We start from the raw sequence: 24,978 nt of genomic DNA, 5'->3' as shown, positions 1-24,978 counted from the left end.
GAGTCCTGGAGAATCTAACACTATGAAATCCTGCCCTGGGATGACTCCCTGGTGTAGGAAGTGAAGATGAGTAGAAGCTAGAGAAAAATAAGGAGAAAAATATGAAGTGACAAGTTTAGTTGACAGCTATGCTGCAAGCATGGTAATCGAGCTCCACAGAATCTAAGGAAAGGTTTGGCTGAATAAGACGATAGTAACATTTCCTCAGGGGCAGGCAGCCCCAGCAGTCCCTGCTGAAATGGGGATTTCCACGAGGAGGAAAGTGGGTAGTGGGAAAAAACAAGACTCTTTATGGAATTCTGCTGCAAAACCCAAAAACTCTCCTGCAGAATACCGTGTGGGAGATGACCCCTCTGCTTTACAGGTTTCCTTGGTAATATGTAGGACTCCATATACTTTGACTCTCATGACTTTGTGCACTTTTTTTGAATGAGGTGCCATAGTCGGCGCCTCCGGAGCCAAGCATGCCCCTTAAACCCCCAGCCTCCTGCGCTCTGGCTAGGTATGGCTGGAGAGCCGGTAACAGCCGCCTTCCTTTTCTTATCGCAAAACTTCCCGTTGTCTCTGCTCAGACACCCTTCCACACTGCCACTACCTGCATACATACTCCATACCATACCCAGCGTAAAGGAGGAACCGCTTTTTAACGCGTATCACAGGAGTAAGATCCCCGCGGCTGCGCCGATCCCCACCCCGCCCCTCAGACGCGCACGCGCGCCGGAGCCCAACGGAAAAGGCGGGGCGGGTACAGCTGCTCTCGCGAGATCTGGCGCGGTGGCGTCGTGGAGGCGCGTTTGAACTGTGGGAGCGGCGCCGGCCGGCGGGCGGGGATAGCGGTGCGCGGCGTGGGCGCTGCGAGGGGTTCTCCTCTCCGGTAAGGGGGGGCGGGTCTTCTCTCCGGGGGGCTGGAGCTGGCTTCGTGGCCGCTTCTCTGCAGCGGCGGGGCTCCGTGTTTTGGGGGGGGTGTGGGGGTGTGCGTGCAGGAGGGCTCCTGTCCCCCTCCCCACCTTTCGTGCTGCGGCGTCTGGGAATCCGTGGCCTCCTTCAGCCAGTGCCTGCCCGTGCCGCCTCTCCTGTGGCCCCTGAGGTGCCGCGGCGGGGGAGTGCACCCGCCCTGCGCCCCCTTCGCCCGCTGGGGTGGCAGTATGGGCAGGGGACGATGTCCTGCGAAGCCGAGCCCGAGGGTGAGTCATCGCCTGGCTGCCTCGGCAGGGCCTGGCGGGGGCGCGGCGGCCGCCGGTGGGGGGACCCGCGGTAACGGCCCGCGGTAACGGCCCGCGGGGGTTACGCAGCGAGCAGGGCGCCGCGCCGTGCGAGCCAAGCGCCGGCGGAGCCAGCCGCGGGTTTACCGGCTCCCGACTGAAAGGTCAGCTTGTAATCTGATTTTCTTTTTTTTTTGTTTTTTTTTTTCTTCTTCTTTTTCTAATATTTGCCCACCCAAGGTGTTTTGTGGAAGTTGTATAGCCCTGCAGTGTTTCAGCTTGAGCGTGGAACACGGTAGGTGAAGAAATGGACTTGTTTAAGGAACTGCATTGAATTGTGATGGGAATACCTGCCTTAAGGGAAGGAAACGATCTTGCTAACGATGGTAGTGATCAGAAGACTGTGCAGGTGCTTCTGAATAAATCAGAAAGTAGGTGGCCGTTAGGAATAGCTCTTTATTAGTTTTTAAATTTTTTAAATTATTATTTACATACTGTAAACCACCCTCAGGAATAGCAGTTTAACTAGAAGAACAGTTGTAGAGCGGGAGAGAAAAGTTTGCATGCCAGGAGAGCGCCTTTTGGTATCCTACCCTATTAATTTTATTAGTGAGTACTTAAATGGTTGAATACTCAAGGTCTGGACCCCTCAGCACAGAATAATGCATCATGAAATGTTTGAAGGTAGCTGGTCAAAAGTGAGTAACTCTTGTAACTCTTGGTAGACCAAATGGAGACTGATTTCTATTATTTCCACCCCCACCTGCTCACCTTACTACCAGTTTATTTTATCTTAAAACATTATTTTCAGTATGGTTTACTTGACCTAAAGTGTAACTAAATTGCAGGCAATTACTTCCCTGTATAACAATACATACGGCTTTGTGGGCAGAGCTACCTGGACTTGTCCGATCGATTTAATTCAAAACTGACAAATAAAAAATGGAGGATGTCTGTGCTCCGAAAGGCACACTTGCTGTTTCCCCTAGTAGTTGGCAAGGAATGTGTGAATAGGAAAGCTATTTCTCTTTTGCTTCATACTTCTGCTATAAAACTAAAGAAAAGCCTAAGGTCTTTTTTTTTTTTTATGTCATCCAGCAAATGATTTATTAGGAGTTCAAAGATATTGTATGTGAAACTGGAGGAGAACATAGAAAAGATATGGATGGGGCTAGTAGGGAGCAAGATAAAAATCCCTGAACAGCCCTTAAAAATTATGTATGCTAGGAGAAGGTGACCCTGGGTGTTGCCAGTTTACTTTCCCCCAGGCCAGTTGCAGAGTATCTATCCTTTGGCAATATTGCCTGGTCTGGCTGTTTGTAAACTATCTGACAGCTGCCTCAACTAAGATTTGAATAAGATTTGCATTTCTATGGGGTTTTAGCTTGTGATCTGCATTTTCATGAGACAGCCACAGGCCTTAAGCCATTTCTGCAAAAAGAAATGCTATGAAGGACTGTGCTATAATGGCAGTTTATGCTCATCTGGACTAGACAACTACTGCGTTTTTTTTCTTTCTTTTAGAGGTGGAGTAGAAGAAGAAGGTCAAGAAAGACTTAAATGGACTTCTGAGGTAAAACGTTAGTTAAAAATGTTACTCAATGTAACTTAGTAAGCTAGGAGCAATCATATTGCTCTGTTGCCTCTATACCGTTTGATAAGAAAATCAAGCTATTTTTAAAATACTGTTTATGAAGTGAAATTAGGATGGATTAATCTTTATAATGCACACCAGGAGTGGTTGCCTATATATTTGTATTGCTACATCCTACTGTTAAAATTTGATGGTTAAATGGTATACATTGTAACCGTCCTTGGATGGGTAATTGTTGACTCTTAGTTTTAGGTTTGCAAAATTCCTGTCTTTCACTGGCATATGTTAACATAAGTGTGCAAAACCAGTATTTGAAGTGTTGCAGTGGTTAATGTTGAAAAAAGTGATGGTTTGGAGCCTGGCTGGGTAAAGTCTCTTTGTATGCATTAAACCTGGATAACAACAGCAAGTGACGAACAATGCAAAAACCAGAATATGATAATTTCTATCTTGTACTTCTGAAAGGAATTAGCACAGTTTTGGCATGATGTACTTCTGCATGTTAAATTTATTTTTCTTTTACAGGAAACTCCTGTAAAAAGTCCTAGTGGAGTTACCCATATTGAATAAAAGTTAGCCAAAAAAAATAATCAAAAAAACCAAAGGCTGTATGTTACAAAAATGACTCTTAAAAATAAACTTTCCTGTATTGAGCTGTGAAAGTTGCTCTTGATTAAAACCAACATCTTGCTAATTTTCATAAAAATAATGTATGTGCCAGTAAGGAATGGCAATAACTAAATTGCTTATGTAAAAAGAAAAAACACAGCAGGTCTTCAGTGAAGAACTACTTTAATCTTGAAGTTATATAGAAGTTATGAACCACCCTGGCTTGGAAAAATCAGCTGCAGATATATATATATATATGTATATCCTTGTTACTGCATACCTTCTGAAAGAACTCTTGGCTTATGTTGTTCAGAAGCCTGAGTAGCTTAGCATTTTCTGTCTTAATAGGATTTTTTGCAGTGTGCTGGTTTAGTAGATTTGGGAGCAAGCAGTCATACAAGCTTATGGTTTTAATTTGACTTGCCTTTTATTTTTAAAAGTATTTTGTTTGTTTGGATTTATTTTGCCTTAACTTTTTGCAACATTTATCTTTACCTGTGTCTTTTGTTCCGATTCAAAGAAATGTGTGAATTTTCTGAAACATGTGACAAAGAGATGGTTATTTAGGTTACCTGTAGCAACTGATGTTTAAAGTGGAAAACAGTCATGAAAGACTCCATTAAACACTTAATATAAATGAATAAAAATACCTGATTTAAAATTCCATATATTTTAACAGGGCTTCTATTTCTGACTCTTGCCTTCAACTACCTTTATCTGTTTCTGTATCCCAAATAATCTTATTAGGGGTAAACTATCCTGCTAACATAGCTGCCTACATGAATCCTAAGTGTTATTTGTGTACATGAGAAATGCTATACTTAGTGTGGCTTTATTTATAATACTGGAGGAAATAGTTGGTGATAAGCATAAGTATTTTTACAAAGCTCTTTCCTAGCCTTCTCTTGTATATGGCAAGATAGCTATATACTAGATTAACTCTGGTCCTAGCGTGCTAGGAAACCAGGTTGGGTACGCAGGAGTTGTTTTGCTGCATGCTATTAGTTATGACATAGTCAGATGTTAACCAAGTTTATGGAGAAATAGTTATTATTTTACTGGTCACAGAACTGTTTGTTCATGAGCTATCTTTTTTGTCTTGTAGTAATGCAAAAATATATCCTTGAATCCTGATCAAGGAAGGAAATCAATAACTTCTTCCAGATTAACTGCTGTAACTTCAATATATTTTTTTCATCATTTTGTGTTAGCAGTATTGAAGCAACAAAAGGAAGAAACATGGAGACAGAGACCATTTTAAATCTGAAAAAACAACTGAGGGAAGCAGAGAATGAGCAAAGAAAGGCAGCACAATATGGCTTGCATTTGTTGGAGTCCCATAGTGAAGTTCAAAATCAGTTGGATCAAGCACGCCGTGAATTGACTGAGAAAACTGAGGTGATGTTTTAAACTTGAAGTAGAAAAAGCAGTCAAGAACTTTGTTTTATTTTAACTATTTTCTGAATATCACAGGTGTTTGAAATCTCTTTTAGAGTTTAGTATAATTTTAATAAACCCTTTTAGTGTAAGTACTTGTAGGGAGGCCTTTTTATTTCTGCTCTGAGGTATTGAGCATAACTTTATCTAACTGGGACAGGATTTGATAGCTAATTATGCATCAAGTATTCAGTACCATGTAGAATTAATTACCCTTAACGTAAAACAAATAGTAAGTGCTAAAGTAAATTTGTTTTAGAGCATGTGTTTTGGGCATGTTTAGCAATTAACTCATGTCATGCTTGCCCTGTAAGATTTGTTATCATGTGAAGCGGTAAAAGGAATGCTAGCAGCAAGAGTGTAAAATTACTGTCTTCTGTAGTGAAGTTTTTCAATTTTCTAAATACTGAGGGATTCTGAATTTATTAGTACATTTCTTAACAGCTCAGAAAAGAGTAGTGTAGTGTTGAAATATAGAGTTATTATTTAGTCAGCTGGTTTTCTTCTTCGTAATTGTTCAAGAAAATTCTAATTGGAAAAGTCTCTTCCATTTGTCATGAACATTTTAATTTTGATACTTGTTTGGTTTCAGTCGGCCCGTGCTTCAGAAATACTGTTTCTCTTAATTTAGCCTGTTTCTGGATGTGTATCCATTCTTTCCCTTGTGATACAGCTAAAATGTTTGAGGTTTTGTTGTAGTTTTTAGTTTGGTGTTTGTTTCTTGTTTTTAAACAGCTGGAGAGTTGAGAGTACCCTGCTGTTTTGAATGAACACTAACTTATTTCGATCAGTTTTGCTGTTGGTAAGGTTAGTGCAAGATAGGCAGCTGGAAAGCACAAGTCGTAAGGAAGGCAGGGCAGGATCATATTTTTCTGCTGACTGCCTGAGATGGTAGCTACTGTGTTGTGAAGCTGCATCCGTAGGTTGTAATCCTATGTTATAGGCTAGAACAAAGTTATGAGCTAAGCTACTGTGAATCAGATCCGTTAGTAACTGATTACAAGGGGAAAAGGAAGGAATTATGTGGTTACATACAGTAGAATAACATCTTGTGTGGGAACTATGGTTATTCAACAGATTGTTTTGAGCTTTTTAAGCTGTGGCTCTCCTCTTTGGAATCTGAGAGCCAAAGCAATTACTGTGAACACAAGTGTAAGTTTTAACAGCAGGCACAAGAAACTTTCAGAAAAATCTACTTTTTTGTAGAAGTCTGTAGATGTTTCTGCCTTTCCTGGATCTGGCCAGCACTGCTCTCCCAACCCTTTTCTGTGCACTGTCTTTGAGTTAAAATTCTTGTCCTATATATGTGAGAGCTAAAGCATGTCTTTGATACGCTGGTGTTCAGGCCACAGAGGTCAATTTCATACCTGGCAGCTTTTAGTTTTGTTACGTGCCTTTTTTTTTAATTCTGGCTTGTGTTTTAATATTATTTTATTAAAAAAAAATCCTGCATCTTTAAATTGATTTGGTTTTGGTATTTACCTCTTCTACTTTCAAGACTCTTCTTACTTTTTCTTATTAACTGTTAGCTGAATGGAAGAGTAAAATGAAGCTGCCCTTTATAATTAGCAAACATATACAATTGGGCATAGAGAAAAGCTGATTAAAAAGGAATCCTGCAGTCTGGAAGGGTTGATGGGGTTTATTAAAAACAGTAAACAATTCAGATGTTCCTACCAAACACTGAACCCAGCTGTTCTGCAGTAGGAGAACACTGGATGGGCTGTAACAGTTTTTAATATAATTGTGTCCAATGGTGGTAGAAAGGACATGTAAGCTCTTGCTAAATTTCTTTGTCACACTTGCAAAACAGGTGCCTGCACCCTTCATGTTGGGTGCAAAGAAATATACGATTTCCCTAAGGAAGGCAATATTACCCAACCAAATGAATTGTAAAACTTGAGAGCAGTTTTTTGGGGTTTTTTTGGAACATGAGTATGACAATTCCCCAATTCGGACTACAAAAAGAGGTTGAATGAGCTACAAGTTTCAGGCTTTTATTGTGTTGGTTCTGACCCTGTATTTAGTACGTTGTTCCCTAAGCATTTAGGAATATTACCTCTAGGTTTATTAGTATGTTATTTCTTTCAGAAATTTGAGCAAGACAAATACTCTCTTCAAAGAGAAATTGATCTCAAGAATCGAATGTTGGAAAGCTTGAATTTTGAATGCGAGTCCCTTAAGCAACAGCAAAATGTGCAACTGGATAAACAGAAAGAACAGCTTGCTAGAGTCTATGGACGAGAAATCAGTGACCTTAAAAACAAGGTTTGGCAACTAATAAACAGTTAAAAGGTTGCTTATAGGATTTTAAAGACTATGTATTTAACTCATAATTGCACACTTAATACCAATGAAATCTAATAAATAGTTATAATATAGAGGGGCTTGTTTAGCTGTTTTTTAACAAACATCTGCATAGTTATGTTGTGAATTACATCACACTTCAAAAGACGTTTTTAAAAGTTTACTGGTAAGGTGTATTTCTAAGACATTTTCTGTAGTTAGAACAGTGTCAAAAGTATTGTGCTTTTCAAGAACTTATTATAAAATCGTACAACTTAGTTGTCAACTGTCTTTAAGTTGGAAAACCTGAAAGCAGAACTAGATGAAACCCGACTCTCGGAGAAACAATTGAGACACAAAGTGGATCATCAGAAGGAAATAATTGCTGCCAAATCAGAAGAACTACATATGATGTCTGAACGTGTACATGAGACCATGTCTTCAGAAATGCTCAGTCTTCAGATAGAACTCACTGAACTAGAAAGTGTGAAGGTGTGTGACTAATACCTAATTATTTAGAATATAGGCTAGTTAAAGATAACATTCTGTGCTTTTGCTCATTTCATTATTTCATTTTTAGATGCTTTGTGTATATTGCTCCTTTATGATTGGCTTACTAGTAAGACAATATGCACAGACCAAATAATAGCCTTAACTAGATTTTAATATAACTTCAAGATAATAATTTGTATTGAAAGTAATTACTACTAACAGACCTGTTTGGTTCACTTGGGCCTGCTTTTCTAAAAATTGTTTTAAAATCTTTTTATTATGTACGTGATTTTTTTGTTGTTGTTTAGGCCAATATTGAAGAAAAGCTGAATGAGCTGCAGTACAGTAAAGAACAATTAGAACTCCTAAACAGTAACTTACATAATCAGCTGGAGCGTGTACAAGGAGAAAAAGAAGAAAGGGAAAAAGAAATTGTTTATTACTGTAATGAGTTAGAGGTATTGTCTTAATTTTATTCAACAGTGGTAGATAATCTTTGACTTCCACAAGTTGTGGTTAACTTGTCAGTGAAACACCAGGAGTTTTGTGAGAGGAGTTCTGAAGGAGGGAGGGGAAAAAGAAGTTGGGAGGGTGGGTGGGGGAAGGACATCGGCTAGTAATGTTTGGTATTGCCTGTTGCTAAATACTGTCTATATTGGCCTTTCTTTTGTGGAAGGCTGGGTATGGACACCCTTTGCATGGCAGTGTTCTGCCTCACAGCAGGACCTTCTCACAGGTCACTGGTACAATTCTCATTTTTTATTTTAAGTTCCTACTGAATGCCTTGGAAAGCTTTGTACTGGGGAGTAGAGGATATGTGGCAAAAAAACACAGCAAGGCTAATAGTCTCAATACCACTGATCCATTGATAAATATCAAAGTTTCCCTTTAAAGATTTGAGTTGTGCTTTTGTCCTGAAGGACAAATGGAATGTTAAGCCTTTTAGTGAAACAAAATCGATTGTCTCTGTGTAGAGCTGTATGCGTGGTTTAAGTACTGCAGTACAATATAATCTGTGCTGAAGGTATAGGAAATGAAAAAGAGGTAAAGCTATTTGATTCATTCATATATGCAGTACATCAGATGCTTAAGTGACTAAGATTCTCTTTGCTTTAATCCAGAAAGCTCACGAAGCTAATCAAGAGCTTCAGGTTCAGCTGGATCAGGCAGTGCAACAATCTTTGGACCCTGCAAGTAAAGGCAATTCTCTCTTTGCTGAGGTACAATTATGTCACAGATAACTGAGAATATACAGAGAAGAAATAATTCCTTGACTTTTTATTTCTTATATTGCATTGAAAATAGTAGAGTATCTGTACCTAATCTGGTCAGCATGAATCTTTATTCCTCAAATACTACTTCAGTGTTGAACTATCTAGGAACTGAGCTATGGAAAACAGTTTTTATGTGCACTCTGAGTTTGAGGACTTAGAAACTTAATGGAATCACTTTAAGTTACCTGGCTATCAATATAGAAGTTGGGAGTGAGGGTTCGTGACAGTTCTGTTGCCGCTCTTAGCTCCAAGTAGTTTTGTTGAGCTGGTAAGCCTTCTTTAATGCAGAAGATAGTATGTGAAATAATAAAAAATGTTGATAAAAGCTGTCTTTTAAAAACATGCTGAAAATGTCTGGATGTGTGAGCATTTGGGAGGGTTTTAGAATAAGAGTTTAGCTGCTGTTAAATGCGTAAGAAGTTACTCTGTTTCCTGACAAAACCCAGGAAATGGGTTGAATTGGTACACAGGGTTTTTTGGGGTTTTTTTGTTGTTTTTTTTTTTTTTTTTAAAAAACCCTATTTGTTCTGATGCCTGTGGAAAAAACTATTTGCAGCTACACTGAAGCATATGAAATGTTCTTTTACTTTATTTTGATATCAAAAGAATAAAAAACCCCGTTGTGCCTTACTGATTGGGCTTCAGCTGCTACAGCAGTCTTCAACTTTTATCTTGGAGGTTATGGTAATAGCTTATATTTGCAAATATTGTTGCTGGAAAAGCAGTATTTGTAGAATGAACATCAGTTGTTTGGCAACATCTCCTTGTAAAACTCATCATCCAAGTGACAAGTGTTATAATTTTTGTAGTAATAATTGTTAACAATGTTCTGTAGGTGGAGGACCGTAGGGCAGAAATGGAACGACAGCTGATCAGTGTGAAAATAAAATATCAGTCACTACAAAAACAGCATGCATTCACTAGAGAACAATTGCAAAGAATGAAGGTATGACCATTACTGTAATACTCCAGGGTTTCCTTGGGGTCTGGTGAGGCAATGCTTTAGTACACAGGCAAGAGGATTTGATGATTGTTATGATGTAGTAGCCTGGTGGGAGGGAAATGGGAGAAAAAACAAGTGAGACTGTTGTGCTATTTGACTTCAACAGTACCTCGGTGTTTTTCTGTTGCTATTAGTGCTTCTACCTTATCCTAGAAGTCCAAGTTATCTGAAGGCACTGTGTTTGCTTACTGTTTTTAAATGGATAAAAGTAAAATGCAACTCTTGTCAGTCAAACTAGCATTCGATTTGTCTCAGTGATTCTCTTCTTACCTAATCCTTGTACTACATGAATCATTTACTTGTGTATTAACAGTGGTTGTCAGGAAAGAATGTAAAGGAAAGGGCAGGCTTGTACTTGGTCCTCTGATCATTGTTCCGTTTCGGCCCACCCCCCAATTTTGCTTTCTTGTTTTTATATTTGTCCATACATTTCTGGCTTTCCCCTATCTTTAGTGTGAGAAGAAGTCCTACCTTCTGTCAGAACTATTTAATTTAGACTGCATTTCTATAGGATGGGAGCCTGTTGGGTAATACTGTTGAGAACTAATAGCAGTGTTGAGAACTAATAGCAGAGACTGATTTACAAGATAACGTAAAGGGGATGCTGCAAAAGTGCCAACTCTTTTTATGTTGGTCTTCTGGTTTTCCAACACAAGATTAGATGCTTTCATTTTGCAGTCTGAGAGGCGTGCTTAAACATCAAGAGTGATGATAATGAGTAATACTTAAGATACAGGTTTGTGTTACCTAGCTTTTGTGGAGAAGTAGTTTGAAAATAATCGAAACGACATTCTTAAAGGATGGGAAAACTACCTATCCAGCAAATTAATTCTCTTTTACTAAAATCTGACCTTGAGAGCTAAAGATGGAGCTAAATACATGAGATTTGAGTGAGTAAAATGATTAAATAGACTCTTCAGAAACTTTCTTGTAATGTGAGGGTAAGTCAGTTGTACTGATTGAATAGTCATAGAAACATTCCTAATACTGAAGACATTCACCAGGAACCAAGGCAAATTGGTATCCCTGTTCTTCTATTCAATGTTTTTATTTGAATTTCAGTTTTTACTCATTTTCTCCCTTAACATTTCTTTCAGTATAGATATTGGAGATGGGTAGTTTGTTGGGACATGTTGCTGAAGCTGCCATCTTAGATGTCTCCTAGGACCCTCTCTGCTTTGTGTTGCATTGCAATGCTGTGTGTGAAAGCTCAATTTATAGTTAACTGATCTTTTCAGTTAGGAGCTGATTCCCACATTATAGCTAACTGTTGTTGCAGCTTTAGTTGTTGGAATGTCTGAATGTGGTATTTGCTGATGACTTCTTAAGATCTGACTGCTGAACAGAATGTAAACAGTACTGTGAAAGTTTTACCATGTCTAGTGTATTGCCCACAGTATCCCTTCTTTTTTTTTTTTTTTAACGTTTCTGTTCTTTGTTTTTTATGTAGATCAACTGTGACTTGCAGTTCTGACACTAAACAAGTGGGCTTTTAAATGAAAGGGGAAAAGGTTAGGTGTCCGCAGGCTTGGGAAATGTAAGAATAGTTTTAGTCAGCCAGTAGGGTTTAAAATGTTACCTCCCTTATGTCTTACAGAAGCTATGAGGAGGAGGTGATTGAATATTTTTTTAGCTCTTCTCTGTGTACAGAATAATCAACATATTTTACTTCACAGGAGATTCTGTAGGGTAAATGCTCTTCTCTCGCTTTCTCTGTTCATCTGTAGTCTAATTTTTTTCAGTTGATCCCTTCTCTGTGACTCCTACAGTGTTACCTTATTCATACTGGCAAGACTGGTAAAAAGTTACCACTAACACCCTGCTAAGTCTTTCCGTTACTGCATTGCATATTGTTTCTCCAGTTGTTGAAATGTCTGATGTATCACTTCTAACTGAATGTGTTAAGGCCCTTCTGCTATGATACTATTACAGTAACAGCATCAGAAAAATTGGCTATAAATCAAGACTTCTTTGATAAACGTCTCCTTTTGTAATGTCAGGTGGTGTTCCTTTCCTTGAAAGGATGTGTTACACTGAAGGAGTAGAAGCTGAAATTCTTGGATTAATATTACAGATGGCAAACTCAGTGTTACCTGTACCTTAGAACCTGAACTGTAACAACAACAACAAAAAAGCTTTAAAACTCATTGTTTTTCCCCCAGTGAGTTCTTGATAGATGATTTTAGCTCTGATAAGCAAGCCTGAACTGTAGTTTGGTTCTAGGTGACTCTGTGTTTACAGTTTGAATGTGAAATCTTGTGTGTGTCGTTGACAGTACGTTTTATAGGTTCCTTAGTCAACACGGAGAAAGCGATGACACCTCAGTACTACTGTTCAGTAAGTTTTCAGCTGTCCTAAAGATTTTTAGTGTCAACCTATGATGATAACTGTGAAGATTACTGAGTTTAAGCATCCAGTGTGCTTCTGTATTCAGGATTAGAATGACAAGGCTTAAGTACCCTAACTGTTCTGGGTAAGAGACTGAGATTTTCAGTCACTTAACCCAGTATTTATTGTAAAGATATTATTTTTGCCTTTTTTTCCAGATGCAAATGGCTACACTGCTACAGATGAAAGTCTCTCAGGCAGAATATGAGCAGCTGGAACGCTTACAGTCAATGGTGGAACAGAAGAACGGTGAGGTAGAAGATCTTCTTTTCAAAGTGAGACAGCTAGAAAAATTTAAGGTATGTAGTCTGTAATTCAGTGGAAAAGTCATAATCGGAAGCTAAAACATGAGAACAAAAGCAATTATGAAAGCTATCTGAAGGCCATGTTCAGGTTTGAGAAGGGTTTCGAAGGCTACTCGTACCTTAATTAGACCCAAGTTCCATTTTACAGCTGGAGAACATATGCTTCTGAGGTTCAGAGAAGCAGAAAATGCTGTATGACCCAACCCCCAGTTTGGAGAAACAATTCTCACTTCACCTTCTTCTTTTATATAGTTACCGGTAGTGTTTAAATTCAGTCACTTGGTAAAAGTCCACTCTGCTATGACACCTGATTTTGTTTTATTTTTTTCTCTTGAAGGACGTAATGGTTTCATACTTCTACTGTGTGTACTTAAGCTTTATCACTTTTTAGTCTCTCAACTATATTGGATTTCTTGGATATTTGTTTCCTTAATGTGTCGTATCTTTGCAGTTGAAGCATGCTCTTTCCTAGAAAAACTGAATTGCTTAATCATCCTTGTAAAACAATCTTTTCAATCCTCTTATGCAACTTGATAGTATCTTGTCAAAGTTTTGGAAGGTGTGAAATACATGAAAACACTTGTATGCACTATTGTAATGTTACTGATGTTTGTGTGCATACAGAATGAAAAAATGTAGCCTTTCTTACGGACTGGACTCATTTGGACCTTTCTTAAATGGCTTTGGAATGTAAACTGAGGTGTATAAGCTTATGCATTAGCATTATGCTTTCCAGGATAGTGTCCTCTATTCTGCACTTAACTGAAGTGGCATAAAACTAGGCTTAACCTGTTTTAGTAAGCAACTGAGACATTTGATTGCTTTCCTAACTTGCTTGTGTATAAGCTTGATCTGCATTTATTTTTCTCTCTGCTATAAATAAGTAGTGTCAGGAAATAAAATGATTGATTCCACCATCAAAAGTATCTGTACTCAAATGACTGACAGAAGCCTATGAGATCTGTGGGACAGTACTAAATCTGAGTACTGCCTTTTCAGAAAAAAACACAAACCAAAACCCCTAGAATGTCACATGGTACTGATGTATTGTATGGAGAGTTTATTGCATTTATGGCACCTTTACTATTAACCAGTTTTCTCATCTAGAAGATGTAACTTGCTTTGAGATTCTGGCTACTGGGTAACAAGGCTTGTATTTCTTCGGGGTCTAGCTGCTGATGCTTGGAAATAAAGGCTGTAACCAATTCCTTGTGGGTTAACTAAATATCCTGTATTTTCAAGTAAAGAGGAAGATAACTGTTCTGCAATGCTATTTGGAAACCTTCTGGGGTTGAGAACTTGCTTTTAAAATTTCATTCTCTTTCAGACAATGGGAGAACTGTCAAGTTTCAGTGTTATTTGACATGTGTAACAAATGAGGAAGTACTCAGAGGATCTGAGCTCTCTTGTATGTTTAAATGTTTCTGTGATGAGTCTTCTCCATAGAAGTGTGTGGAAAACTAAGGACTAAGCTAATGTACATCTGAAAGGCCACTATTTGACAACATGACTTTTTTTTTTTTGTGTGTCAGACTTTATATGAGAATATGGAAGAATCCAGACCTAGGAGTAGCTCAAAGGAAGGAGAGTCAGAAGATGGTTACTATACAGATTTACTGCTGCTGAAACTTGACAAGTCAAAGTACGTACTTAATGGTCTGAGGCCTGGATGTTCATTGTAGTCTGGTTATCTTCCAGCCACTTCTTCTTATTCTTCCTTTTTAGTCATTGTTTGTGTGTAGTCCACTGACTGCATGTGCAAATGTGCTCCTTGTCTCAGTTTGTAATGCTGTGGAACTGTCTTACCTTCATTCAGGACTGAGACCTGTTTGTCATTTTTCTTGTTCTTGCTAAAGATAGCAGCAGAACTATTTCATACTGCTGTTTCTTCTAGAAACATTGTTAATACTAGATACAAGATAAATGAGAACTTAAAATTTTTTTAAAAAATTAACCTCTAAGGGAATTGTTTGAAGCTTCTTAAAGTCTATAGGCTTGAATGTATTTCTTTTGTAAAAATAGCCAGATAATAACATTTGAAATGTTTTATTGGGACCACTTAGTTTAGATGTATTCTTTGGCTAGTGGATTCCATATCTATTAATTAGCAAGTCCATAGTGTTTTGGCCTCAGGACTGTATTTAAGTCCTCAGATGCAAATATCGCACTCGAAGCAGGAGGTAATGGTCTGCTATGGGAATTCCTGTCTGTCACTAGCTGCTGTTGCTGTTAGGAGAAACTGGTGTGATCTGGGTACCTTAATTAAAGAGCATTGAGGAATGGTGATTCAGTGCTTATGATGTGGAAGTCAATGGCCTCTGAAACAGAGGCAAGGACATGCACTGAGTATTAAGAGAATTATTTTTGTGTTGGTTGCTTAGAGTAACACTGTAAAGCTTGCATTGTCAGTTATAGAAGTAGTTATATTAATTTATACACAGGGTAGAAAAAACCCAATGAAACAGTGAATTTTTAGGTTAGGAATGGTTCCTCAAACCAGTTATGTATAAAAACCAGTTATGTATGCATGTGTGCATTGTTCAGCATACAGCTTTGTTTTTAACAAGCATTCTGTCTCTGGTAACTAAACTCACTGCTCTAGGTCAAGTTCAAGAGAAAACTTGCCTTGTACTGGAATAGGTCTCTTTAATTTCCTACTAGTGTGTAAATATAAAAAGACTTTTATGTAAAGTCACTGAGTGCTTAGTTGATTCTGTATCTGCTGCTTTACTTAAAAAAACCCCCAACAACAAACCAGCCAAACCAAATAAATACCCTGCCACCGCACCCCCCCCCCAAAAAAAAAAAAACAAAACAACAAACCCAAAACCCAACAACAAAAACCATTAAAAGAAACCATGTCTGAGTGACTGTATTTTCTTCCTACCCCAGGAAGGAAACAGAAACCTTGAAAAATGAACTATCCTTGCAGAGGATGAAAGCGCTGTATGAAAGCCAAAGGGTTCTGGAAGTTGAAAGGAAACTCTTTGCAATTGAGAGGCATTTGCAAGCTTGTCAGAGTGATAATATGAACTTGCGAGTTAAGCTGGATGAGCTACAAATGAAATATGAACCTGGAGGTAAATGCTACTTTTCCATATGGGGGGAAAAAAAGTAAAAATCTGATCTTCTCAGCTTTCAAGTTGAATAACATTAGACAGGAGGACATTGAGTTCGTTCCAGATATAAACTAATTTTTAAATGGCTCCCTTTTTGATAATAACCTGGTCCAAAACCTGCTGAAGTAGTAAAAGCCCTACCTTGCTCAAGGACCTTACTTCAATATGTATACTAATACTAATTTTAGAAGACTGAAAGAGTACGAATTAGTGTTCAGAGGCTTTATAGGCTAGCTAGGTGACCATTTGAATAGGTGGGAACAAGTTCTCAGGAGGTGATTTTCCTAATAGTAGCAGTATCTCACAGCTGATGAGAACTACCAGCTTTGTGCATGTAGGCAGCTGATAGGAGCTTTGTCATAAGTGCGAAGCATTTAGAAGAAAAACTGTTTGATGGCTTTGGTTAATATCCTGAAGAACAGCTGATGCCTGGCTATCTGCAGAAACAAGGGAGTTGCAGCTATGGAGGAAGATAAATGGGGAACCAGATGGGTGAATTGGTTTTGGTACTTGTCCATACCTAAAGGATTTAATTTTAAAATCTTAGTTGTGGGAGCTTAACTCAGCAGGCTCTAAATGGAAATAAAATACTTAAGCATATTCATGTAGGTCAGAGCATCTATCTGAAAGCCTTAAAGGTAGAGTGGGTGGGGGAGAAAGAGATTTTTATTTCTTTTTTTTTTTTTTCTTTTTCTTCAAGCTAACTTCTATTGGGGTGCTTTCTTACTGAGAACAGATTATATGAAGGGACATCCTTTAAGGGATCTAAGTTGTCTATTCAAAAATCTTTAGTCATGGGAAATGTTCTTCATTAGTTTTATTATGAACATGTTGGTGGACAAGCTAACTCCAGCTTTGCTTGTGTACAAAAAATATATTCATTTTTTCTTAGAAATTTTTAAAGACACTGAAATTAAAAAGGAGATAGAGAACATTCCAGTGGATGCTACTTCTGAATACTTGGACAGCAAAAATACTTCAGCAAGCGAAGCTGCTCTCACTCAGTCACCACTTAAGGAAGAAACAAAGATAACTTCCAAGAACTTGGAGAAAAGTGATCCTTTTCCAAAAACACGTATTCTTGAAGCACCACAAATAAATATCGCCTTTCAAGCACTGCAAAAAGTAGTTGTACCTGAAAGAGGAAGAAAGAGAGTTAAAAGTGAAGATGACAACCATGATGCCTCTACTTCATGTAGCGGGAGTGGAAGTAATTCCTTGACTTCAGCTGCCCCCAGGTCAGTGTCAGCTTCTGTCTATGGTCAAGGCAATCAGCAGAGACCTGCATCTCTTTTCTTTCGCTGCCTGAACTATGCTATCCAATTCTTTATCTGTTTCCTCAGTGTTGCATGCAGTGTAATTCCTCAGTTACGGCTACCTACGCTGAACATCTCAATACCTTTTAGAAAGACTAAAATGATGACTAATGAAAAAGACTCTTGAAACTGTAAAATATCTGAAATAATTTACCCATTACTTGCAAATGTTTAAGGTGTGCAGATAGCATGACGGCTTGCTTGGTTTGCTCTGACTTCAGAAATAGGAATGCTGCATTCTTGGTCCCTTCAAAGCTGCCACACACTGGTGTTACATATCAAAGTAACAAAGGCAATAGGTACCATGCTTCAGTTCGCTACCTAATTTCAGCTCTCATCAACTTTCAGACTCAGCTAAAAGCCTGAAAGTTATTTAAATTAAGTAATTCTTAACTTGAGTTGACAGAATTTGCATTGTACAGGATAATAGACAATGATGCTATTTATGTTGGCAGACAACTGACTTCTGTAAGCTGAATGCCTGATAATTAGCAAAACAACTACTAAATTAAGATCATTTTTCCCCCCGAACTGAGAAATTAAGTTACTTTTTGATAGATGTTAAATTAACTTAGACAAGTAATTAGCTCCAACCTCTTTATCTTGGTAAAAGGAATGCGGATTATTTTTTTTCAGCTGATGCTTTTGTATTCTGTTCATATTCGTAATCTTCATAAACAGGTGTTATGGAGGAGAAAGAATCTGGGATAGTCTAGATGTTTTTGATCTTATGACTTGCTAATGTCTGCTAGTAAAAATAGTTTATTTAATCTAGAATGACAGTAGCTTCAAAGATTAAGGCGTAACACATGGAAATCTGTACAGTATATCAAAAATTAATGGCATTCAAAGGTAATTGGATTGATATTTTGACTCCCAGATCAGTAGATCAGTTAAGGTTGCATTAGATACAATTAACAGTTTTAAATAGTACAATCTTCTGAAAGAGTCTGGATGGAATATAGCAGAAATAGCTATTTCAGTACCTATGTCAAAATATGCCGGGAGTGTTACCGAGGAGGAAGGATCAGGGAGGTCAGATGTGGGTGGTGCAAGTTGAGAGGGAGGACTGGAAAATTTAGTGACGATACGTGTACAGAACATTGTCACAACACGGAAGAACAGATAGCATGTGACCTGGGTGTGAAAAGTTTTAACTTATTTCCTCATATTTCTTTTGGAAAGGAAGATACAGTGTCTGCCAGTAGGAAGTTGTTGAAAATAGTTTATGTGAACTGATGAAGGGGTAAACCTACTGGAGAGTGGGTGAGGAGGAGAAATCACTTTGATGTTTGAAAGCAAAAGGAGTGGAAAAAGTGGAAGAGGAAGATGGAGTTGTAGTTCAGAGGGGGGTTCTAATCTTCCATCTGTTGCTGTTGGTTGAAATAAGGAACAAGACATAAATCAGTAGATTTTAAAACAAACACCCCACCAACACAAGGACAAAAAACCTCCACAAAACTCCATATAAAAGCTTTTAAGCAATGGTGGTATGAACCTGTGAAAGGCAAATCCAGGCACAAGGTTCTGTTCATGTTTCTGATTGTGTTAGGAACTACTAAATCCCCAGTTAATGATGTTAGGATAATGGTGAGGATTTACTTAACACCCTCATCTGTTGTGATTTATTGTGAAATAAGAAGTCACGATAAAATCTGAGTGTTTGAGAGATTGGGTTTCTAAACACTGCAGGCACCTCTGGATTTTTGTGATGGATGTGGCCAGACCCTGTGTAGGAATACAGTTAAATGCAAAGGCGCAAAAAATACTGGCAACTTGAGCAGGAATGTGCGCCTGAAAATTGAGAATTTGGGAGAGGAAAAAAAATTGGCATATGCATGATGGGTAGTTGTCAGTGTTTCACCTTGGGTTAAGTAAAATGTGATGCTGTGGCTGAAAAGGCTATTGTGGTCATTGTGGGGTTTTTTTGAACTTGAGTAGTTTTTGTGCAATAATTAGTGTAGCTCTTTCATTATCAGTCCATGAAATGTGACAACGGAAAGAGCTGAAATAACTGTGAAAGGATTGCAAACTTCATTTCTAGAAAATGATGTTTGAAAAGCTTTGTCAGCTTAAGAGATGATGTAGTAGTAGTCAGAAGTGATCTGTATGTACTTGTTTGGGTGACAGATTCACTTGTTTGAGGTCTTGCTTGCTAATGTGATTTAAGCAAGGCAGAACTAGGCAACTGAACTAACACCATAAGTATGTATCTGTAGTGCATGTGTGTATACTTACAAAAGTGTAAAGGCAGTAAACTTTGGAATACTTCATTAGGTGATGGTACTGATTAGGTTATGGTATGTTCTCAACACTCATGTACTAGTTGAGACTAAAGAACTAAATATTAAATATTTAAGTGAGTATTATTAATTATCAATTGCTATTGTAATTCAGGTAATGCGAAGGTTATAGGTAGTGATAGCTCTTGTTAGGCCAACTGGTCAATAAAAAGATACACTCCTGTATTGAAATGCTTTTCTTAACTGCTGAAACAGCAAATTCTGACCCTTGCTGCCCAACTTAGTTTGCATTCACCTTTGAGGTTGTTTGCTTTAGTTTGATCTGAAGAAAGGCTTGTGTGCCTAAGACCTTATTTGCTCTTTTATTGAGTTGGATTACATAGACCAAATCTGCCTCATTTGGACTTTGTTCAAATGCCTAGAGCCATTTGGCTCAGCAGGAGGTCTGGGTAACTAGTATTCTCTCTGGCGTTTTAGTCATGCCATTCATCCTCAGGAAGTAAAGCTCCATCTGATGAGACTAGTTGATCTTCCTCAAATGAGTAGAAAGAACCTCCATTACATCTCACTTTGGGAGTCTACAGAGTCAAAACTTGATAGAATCATGTTGTAGTTTCACGAGCATTTGTTTTTGTTGTGGTGTTGTTTTTCTTTTTTTTTAAGTGGAAGTGTTTTAACTGTCATCTTTCTGAGCCATCCATTTCCCTGTGCAACTCTTCATGAAATGTGATGATGCTGTAAGGGGTGGTCTGTGAGCTGGCTTGGTATGAGGACTGTGGTGGGTTAACTTTGGCTTGCTGTCAGATGCCCACCCAGCTGCTCTCACTCCCCCACTTGAACAGGATGAGGTATCAATTGGTCATGGGCAACACAGACTTGATTTGGGGAAGATTAGTTCATAGCCATTTAAAACTAATGGGACAGTGAGAAAGGAAAAAAAAAAAACCCCACCACAACTTCCCCCTAACACCAGCCCCCCTTCTCGGGCTCCACTTCGGTCCCTCATTCCCAGTTTCTGCTGCCTCCTCCCTGAGTGACACAGGCGGAATAAGGTTTGCAGTTGGTTCATAGCACTCTGCTCCTGTGTTATAGCAAAGGTTAGTAGAAAAGGATTACGATATGGACTGGCTGATTTTTTTTAACTCCATGAGACTTGATTTCAGAACAAGATGCTCAGCTTTTAACTTGGGAGTCTGTTAAATGAACTCATTCATTTGTCCCTTGTTATATGTACCAGCCTGTAGACATGATCTATTACACATTAGTAAAACTTGTATTTTATAAAAAAAAAAATATAATAATTCAGTATGGCAATGAAAACACGGTTTAGCAACTTGTAGGCTGTAGAATAATTGGTCCTGAAGCATTTGCAGACCAACTACAGGATACTCAGAATGAAAGAGTAGATTTTCTTGGATTGTCTGTTCGTTGTCGCATTAAAGCTCCATTATTTGAATTTTCAGGCATTTCTGAAATGCCATAAACTCACTGCCATAAACTAAGGTTTTTATAAGTGAAGCAAATTATGGCAATCTATTGCTGATCCAGATGAAAGCTGTAATTAACTGAAGTGTAGCTTGCATACATGGAATGGCTTATTTGTTTTATCTACACAGGTCAGTCACACCCCTGATAAATTAGGTATTTATTAGTATAGTTCTAGTCTTAGGAAGTTAGCTTATGTTATGCTGACTTGCATAAACATTTTGGTGTGTATTCAAAGCATAAAAAGATTATTGTTTTCTTTCTTCAAATAATTAATTCTAATAGCTGCTTAGTTTCATAAAAAGAATGTGATGTTTCTGATGTGAATTTGGTTTCCAGTGTTGTTACACTATATGCTAACAGAATTACCCAATACTGTAAAAGGGGAGTATTTTGTATAAACCTCGTTCTGCTGCTTTGGAACATAATTTGTCAATTCAATGTTTATTTGGCCTTTCGGTTTGAGTTCTTGCTTTGTTCTGTGTTTTTATAGGGAATTCTTGTTGGAAATTTTGGCCACTAGAGTACTGGTTTTGGTGGCCTTGAACAGAGGTTGTTCTAAGGCAGAAGAGCAGAGGGTCAAATGGAGAGACTCTACCCTAGGAACAGATGCGCATACACAAGCTCTCCATCCCTAGTTACAGCTGCCAGGGGAGCACAGGCTGAGCTGTAGACCAGAAGACAATTACTAAGAATATGCTTTTCCTCCTTCCTTGAGTAATGGGTTCTTGTTGTAACCACCAACAAATGGCTACTTGCAAGTAGCAGCACATCGAAAATGGAGTGAGCTGGGGGAAAGCTGACTATGGACAAAAAATGGTTAGTCTTCGGAATTATATGTGTGGATTTAATGCAGAGTAAAAGGTGGAGTAAACACCGCTGACCTGGAGGAGATGCTCAGCAAAGCATACTGCTCTTTAGCCTGAGACAGTGCTTATAGGAAATAATATGCAGGTTGCTTGCAGTGGATAAGAATAGTTTATTTGATAATCTGTGCGTAAAGATGAACTGAGGAGTGGGGGTGTGTGTGTGAATCTGTAGCTATGTTCCCCAAACATTTTTGTTACAGCTCCTTTTGTAGTCCTCATTTCATCTGCATCTCTCAGTATCGCAAATAGATCTCTAATAACTGGGTAGGAGCTATTCTTGTTTGGAAAAACTGCCACTGAAAGCAGCTGTAGATTGTTTTGGGCTGCTCTCTGGAGGCTCTTGACAGCACTAGAAATCCACATGGTCACTAGAGAGAATTGCTTTCGACAGGTATGGTGAGCAATTGGCATATAATTTCTGCTGGTATGTAGAGTGATGTTTAATTGGGAACTCCATTTTCCCATAACTTGTTTTGCTGTGGAAATAATTGTACTAGTCAAATGGCTGTGGGTGATTTGGTTGAGTAAATGCCATTATTTATCAATTAGTTCTAATGACACATTTGTAGTTTTTTAAGTAATTCTTAAATAATCAAAGCATCTGATGGTGCTTAGGTGTCTCGGTACTGGTTTTTAACTTCCCTTTTTACAGCAATGTGGCAGTTGTATTCCCATTTACGTTCTTAGCAGAACTAAAACCTGTCAGTGGACAAATGATGCGGAACCTGAACATTTCTTTCAAACAACTTCTTTTCAGATATTCAGGCATTAAGATAAAGGCAGTAGCAGTGCAGAACTATGTTGGAAACCAGTGTAGTTGCATCAAGCTGTAGTCCTTTTCTTGGTGTTAAAGCAAAATTCTTGACTTCTAGCAACATAATACAAATGCGATGGACTTTTCACTTGGAGTTGTGCTTTTGTGGACTTGATCTCCTTTATGTGCATGGCACAACCACTGTTTTTCTTAGTTATTTCAAAGGCTGTTCCAACCAGCTAATGCTTCCAGTAATCTTTTTACCAAACATTTCGGCATGTGGCAGGGGGTGGGGGGAAGCCTATACTTTTAAGTGATGACATGTGAATAGGACTGATGTAAAAACACTTCATTGTCGTCTTGTTTTACCCTTAAATGCTGTTTCCTCTGTCTTTGTGTGTGGATGGTCTTGTATGCCACTTGGCTTGTTGATTTTGCTTAAAGCTCTTACTTTAGCACTGTTTTTTTATTAACTAAATATGTATTTAGAATGGTTGCTTTGCCTGTAGGTTAACAGCTGAATCCAGCTTTGAAACTACGGAAAAAGAAGATACGAAAGAAAATAATGTCACGCCTGAGAAGAAAATAAAGAAAAAATACACAACATATTATGTATGTCCTAAGCCAACTTCTGAAGTACAATGCGCTCAGCAATAGAAAGTACGTTTCTGGAAGCAACCTGAACAACTTGGAGTCCTGCTTCAGTAGGAAGTACTGAGTAAACTTGTATCACACATAGATGTACAGATTCCTCACTTAGATACTGATCTGCCTTGTTTTATGAAGAGTATGATTGCATTAATGAGTGTTGCTCTTGTGATACTGTAACTTCCCACAGGGCACCTGTTAGGTTCCCTGGCAGAATGACCTGAAGTGTTGCCTTGTCTTGAACCTTGGCCAAGTCTCTAGCCATGTGTTAATTGTTATTTGTTTGAAGCACAGTGCTATCCTAAAATATAAGAATTTGTTACAGAAGTTTCATTATATGCTAAGATAGGGATAGGGGTCAACCCTGAGCAAGACAGACTAGACAGTGTTTATGGAGAAGTCTGCTAAATCATGTGATCCTTCTTCCAGTTCCAGGATTCAGAGTTCTTGACGCTTTTCCCCCAATGTGTAATTGTTCAACTTTCAGACTGACCTGATTGCAAAGGTGCATGTGAATTTTTTTATGCATTTTGTGGGACTGTTCTTTTGAAACTCCATAAATTCTTGTATTTTTACTAATATTTAAAATAAACCTTTCTTTCTCTTCCTTTCTAAAATGTAGTCTCTATAACATTTAAGAGAAAATATTTATTTAAAGCTGTCCATTTTTTGATTGAGAGGTAAGGTATTTTGTAAAAAGTTATGTTTAGAAAAATATTACTATTCAATAAAAGCTAAGAAATTGTAATGCGTGTGCTGTGTGGTGTTGTGTTCTTAGGAGATAAAAATTAACTTGATGGTGCTTCCTGCTGAATAATAGAGAGCATTTAAGCTAGTTCCATTGATATCTCTCCCACACTGGCATTTATATGGAAGTTTAAGGTTACTTCGTTTGATTCATTATATTACAGTTTAAGCTCCCTCTAGTGAATGGGTTAGCCGCTTTCTGAGTAAAAAACTCAGTAGTTAAGATGAAAGCTTTTTAAGGCTTCTCCTTTCAAATCCATTAAGGAAAAAAAATCTTGAGGAAGAATCTTACAACCCGGTGGGTTTTAGGTTTGACAGCTTGATACACTCTATGTTAACTTCCATTGGTGCTTTGGAATCCAAGACTCCCAACATATCTTTGTATTTAAACAGGTAAACTTCAAACTCAGGTCAGATACTGCTAGTCAGCACTGAGATAGTAAAGGTAAAAATGCTATATAAAGATTTTTTTAAAATTATTTGTCACAGCTTTGGTCAAATTGCAGTTTCATTTGGTAGCTTGCGCTGTACTAGTGGTGCTGACTGATTTTATTAATTTTTTTTCTCTCCACCGCCACCAGAACACTTCTAGATTGTATACAAATGTACCTTACAAATAGAGTTTTGAGTTAAAGCATCTGTTGTAGGAACATGATGCTGAATGTTAGAGGTTTGTGGTGGTGGGCAAGGCAATCTCTTCCATACAATTTTGTCGGTAGCTTTTGGAGGAATTATGAACTACATGTCTCTTTATGAATCTGTTTAATGTACTTGTCTCCACTTTTTGGACATGTTGTTTAGAGTTGTGCCAGTTCAGAAGTGATGACTGGAGTTTTACCTATGACTATGCACGTGGGTGACATTACCTTGTCAGTCATTTATCTCAACATGCTGAACTGCAACATTCTGAGTCACGGCAGAGGTGACTAAAGATGTGGTAAAGTGAACTTAAATGAGCTTATGTGGCTTGTTGTTTTCCAGTGCAGTTTGAACTTGTTATCAGTCCATTTCCACCTAAATTTAGGCACGGCCTGTTGGCTGTTGCTGTTGAACAAAGTAATTGTAAATCCATGCATTGTAGAATCTAATTGCATCACTTCATCAATCTAAGAAATTTACTATCTATCCAAATATTGAGTCTCTTATTAATGAGGTCTCTATAAACTGAGGATATCTTATGTCTTGTTAACTTTTATTAAGATATTCC

General features: G+C 38.2%; 1 protein-coding gene across 8 annotated transcripts; it reads left to right on the top strand.

The window, feature by feature from the left end:
• The first annotated feature begins 1,442 nt into the window (after nt 1–1,442).
• On the top strand, nt 1,443–23,772 carry SPDL1 (spindle apparatus coiled-coil protein 1). 8 transcript variants are annotated; one of them, XM_013295217.3, is made up of 13 exons: nt 1,443–1,497; nt 2,727–2,775; nt 4,620–4,803; nt 6,934–7,110; nt 7,426–7,620; nt 7,929–8,078; nt 8,742–8,840; nt 9,730–9,840; nt 12,444–12,584; nt 14,123–14,232; nt 15,483–15,670; nt 16,602–16,947; nt 22,886–23,772. In XM_013295217.3, the coding sequence occupies exons 3-13, from the start codon at nt 4,645–4,647 to the stop codon at nt 23,031–23,033; spliced, it is 1,824 nt and encodes a 607-aa protein (XP_013150671.1). In that variant the 5' UTR covers nt 1,443–1,497; nt 2,727–2,775; nt 4,620–4,644; the 3' UTR covers nt 23,034–23,772. The 8 variants fall into 8 exon arrangements, with proteins under 8 accessions (XP_013150671.1, XP_027635509.1, XP_027635511.1 ...); XM_027779708.2 differs by lacking the exon at nt 22,886–23,772 and having other exon boundaries at nt 16,602–22,879; XM_027779710.2 differs by lacking the exon at nt 22,886–23,772 and having other exon boundaries at nt 4,617–4,803; nt 16,602–22,879.
• The last annotated feature ends 1,206 nt before the right edge of the window (nt 23,773–24,978 follow it).

Source organism: Falco peregrinus, chromosome 8, assembly GCF_023634155.1.
Source record: "Falco peregrinus isolate bFalPer1 chromosome 8, bFalPer1.pri, whole genome shotgun sequence".
Lineage (NCBI taxonomy): Eukaryota > Metazoa > Chordata > Aves > Falconiformes > Falconidae > Falco > Falco peregrinus.
The sequence above is the reverse complement of the archived record's forward strand: the minus strand, read 5'-3'. Positions and strand labels throughout refer to the sequence as shown.

Excerpts from the sequence above, each read along its gene's own strand:
- SPDL1 (XM_027779708.2), top strand. The coding sequence starts at position 4,645 with ATGGAGACAGAGACCATTTTAAATCTGAAAAAACAACTGAGGGAAGCA. Across the intron at positions 7,621-7,928 it reads CTGAACTAGAAAGTGTGAAG|GCCAATATTGAAGAAAAGCT; the intron begins GTGTGTGACTAA and ends GTTGTTGTTTAG. Across the intron at positions 12,585-14,122 it reads GACAGCTAGAAAAATTTAAG|ACTTTATATGAGAATATGGA; the intron begins GTATGTAGTCTG and ends TTTGTGTGTCAG.